Genomic DNA, 3,198 nt, shown 5'->3' with positions numbered 1-3,198 from the left:
TGAAAGTTTCATTTTTATCATTACATTATGGAAAATAATGACCTTTATCACAATATGCTAATTTTTTTAGAAGGACCTGTATACATGCCAAGGGCATCAGAAGCATTTGTAATGTGGGGGGGGACACAATGGTGTGTAGGTGCGTGCGCGTGTGTGCGTGCATGCACGTGTGTGCGCACGTAAAAAAAGGTGTTCACTAGTGAACATAAAAGCAACATTTCACGTAGATTTCCTTTAATTCCACACATTTAAAACATGTTTCTCACCAAGTTTTTGTAAATTCATCTGTGGATTTTAAATACATTTTAACTTTAATACACTTTAATACGGAGCGTCAGATAGGCACTCTTTGTGTTTATAGAGAAATAAAAAGCATCACCACTGGACTTTCTTGTGTTCAACGGTACTCATCTAAATGATGTTTCTCATGAAGCTTGAGGACAATAAGGTGTGGAGGTTTAAAGACATTTCAACTTTAATGCACCTGAACACACAGCGTCTCTCACACCTTCAGCGTCTTACAGCATCACAGTTACTGCTAAGCTAAGATGCTACAGATGTAGCGCTCCACTTCTCTCCTCCTCCTAACATGAATATATGTTTATGATCAACCCACTGGTCAACAACTGCCCGCACTAAGCTCGCTAAACTGGCAAGCGAGTAACACAGGTACCTCCACCTCCTCCACCTGTGCACGTTTGCCGAGGCAAGAGGCAGGAAGGTACTGTGAAGAGATGGAGGTAACCAAGAAAACCTGGAGTGGCGTTTTAGTGCCTTGAGTATTCTCCTATTAATCAAGTGGAATGGATTTGTTCACGAAGAAAGAGAAACTGCGCCGCCTGAACTAATGTTTTATAGTAAAAGTGGGGGGGTCCAAATGAATGTTTTTTTAATGTGGGGGGGACTTGTCCCCTACACATATAATGGTTGCAACGCCTATAATACATGCAGATATCCACAAATATTAATTTATATAATTGCAGACATTCACATCTAAAAAGGTTCAATCTAGTCCTCTGGACATTCAAAAAAAAAAAAAAAAACAAAGCAAAAAAATGTAGATACGTTTTGTCTTTCATCCGAAAGACTTCCTCAGACTGAGGTGCTGTATTCAGCTCAGTCTCTTAAATAGCACCTTCTCAGAGTGGATCAACCAGTTTGCTGCTGACAACCAAAACAAGCTGCTCACATGATCAAGAAGGACCATCAGCCTAACGATGGATCATTAGCACACTGATGGCTGTTTACTATTTACAGGGGGCTGAGTGATACTAGCAATATTAGCATTGTAAGAGGGGGACAGTTGAACACGGAGGCCTCCACCCCTGTTTAATTATGGATATTTTTTTAACACAAAGATGGCCTCCTTTACTCCTCTCTCAAACCATTGTTCCTCTCTGTCCAGGATGTGAACATCTTCATCCCTTAAAGAGTGACCGCTGGCCTGGAGATGAGTGTAGACCGCAGAGTCCTGGCCTGATGATGTTGATCTTATGTGCTGGGCCATTCTTTTGGCCAGTGGCTGTTTAGTTTCCCTTATGTAAGACTGATCACAGTTCTCATGACGCTGAACAGCATACACAATATTACTCTGTTTGTGCCGGGGGACTGGCTTTTTGGGATGAACCAGTCTTTGCCGTAATGTATTTTGGGGTTTAAAAGCCACTGGGACGTTATGTTTAGAAAATAAACGTCTCAGTTCCTTTGATACTCCCGCAACATACGGAATGACCACAGGTCTGGGTTCTTCCTTTTCATCTGATGGCTGACTGGAGTCCTGTTTGGGTTTCTTCTCTGCTTTCAGGAAGGCCCAGTTAGGATATCCACATTGCTCTAGAGCCTGTCTTGTGTGGAATTTCTCCTTCTGCCTGGCTCCTGAGTTAGTGGGGATGCTGTCTGCTCTGTGGTACAGAGTCCTGGTGACTCCTAACTTGTGCTCCAAAGGGTGATGGGAGTCAAACTGCAAATACTGGTCTGTGTGGGTGGGTTTGCGGTACACCTCAGTTTGTAAATGTCCTCTATCAGAAACTGAGACCTCACAGTCCAAGAAAACCAACTTGCCATTTTTTTACATCTTCTCATGTGAACGTGATGTATTTATCCACAGAGGTGATGTGGTCAGTAAAATGTTGGACTTCCTGAGATTTAATTTTAACCCAGGTGTCGTCAACATACCTGAACCAATGACTTGGTGGTGTCCCTGAAAAGGACGTCAAGGCTCTCTTTTCTACCTCCTCCATGTACAGGTTGGCAACAATAGGAGAAACTGGAGACCCCATAGCACACCCATGTTTCTGCCTATATTATTGCTCCCCATATGTGAAGTAGGTTGACTGCAGGCACAGTTTCAAGAGTTGACACAGTTGTTTTGTGGAAAGCGTGGTCCTGCTGCTCAGAGTGGTGTCTGATTTTTATCTTAAACTGACAACCTCTACTGCATCATCAATAGGAATGCACGTAAAGAGTGATGTGACATCAAAAGAGACCATTGTTTCACCAGTCTCCATGATGACATCCCTCACCTTATCTACAAAGTCCATGGTGTTCTGTATGTGATGTTCTGAGCTGCCAACAAGTGTGAGATGATATAGCATCCCTGCTGTTCCAAGTGGGAGATGATAACATGATTTGCTATAGTTGTTAAATCATAAAGTTACAGTAAAATAAAGTGTAAAAACAAATGACACAGAAAGGAAGGAAGGGCATGATAAAAGAGCATGACTTCAAAAGTTTGGGGGTTTTATGTTTCTTCTAGATTTCATCAACCCAGCATTCCCAGAGAAAGATCCTACCATCTACATTGGGAATTCATTCCAGCAACACTTCGGCCACTCAGCAGGCTCGTTCCCTCACCCACAAAGCCTGGACAAATATGATATGGCATTCACTAATCCTGGATACCCCCAGCTCCCAACCCAGAGAGACTTCTCAGACAACCTGCCGGTCAGTGCACACAATCAGAACCAAGGAGTTATCAAGAACTGCTTTTATGTTCTCATGACATTTTCACTGTTTCTTTTCCTAGATGAGGACCGTCAGACCTCAGATCAGGACCTCCTGGGACATTTGAGCTCAGATCAGGACTCCCTGGAGCTTCTGAGCAGTGCATTTCTTGCCCCTGCTCTTCAAATATATTTATTTTCTATAACAGTGTTGATTTGCGTCTTCGCTCCGCCCGAGTTCGTTGTTATGGCTTGT

The 3,198-nt window shown here is 43.0% G+C and overlaps 1 protein-coding gene across 1 annotated transcript in view; it reads left to right on the top strand.

Moving 5' to 3' along the window:
• LOC119414295 overlaps positions 1-3,172 on the top strand; it is a 23,365-nt gene extending 20,193 nt beyond the window's left edge. Inside the window, exons 5-6 of the mRNA XM_037681393.1 lie at positions 2,756-2,943; positions 3,026-3,172. Coding sequence (XP_037537321.1) covers positions 2,756-2,943; positions 3,026-3,070 — 233 coding nt within the window. The 3' untranslated portion in view covers positions 3,071-3,172. The remainder of the gene's footprint in view (positions 1-2,755; positions 2,944-3,025) is intronic.
• The last annotated feature ends 26 nt before the right edge of the window (positions 3,173-3,198 follow it).

Source organism: Nematolebias whitei, chromosome 1 (assembly GCF_014905685.2).
Source record: "Nematolebias whitei isolate Nwh7 chromosome 1, NemWhi1, whole genome shotgun sequence".
In the NCBI taxonomy this organism is placed as follows: domain Eukaryota; kingdom Metazoa; phylum Chordata; class Actinopteri; order Cyprinodontiformes; family Rivulidae; genus Nematolebias; species Nematolebias whitei.
This window is presented reverse-complemented; position numbering and strand designations above follow the sequence as displayed.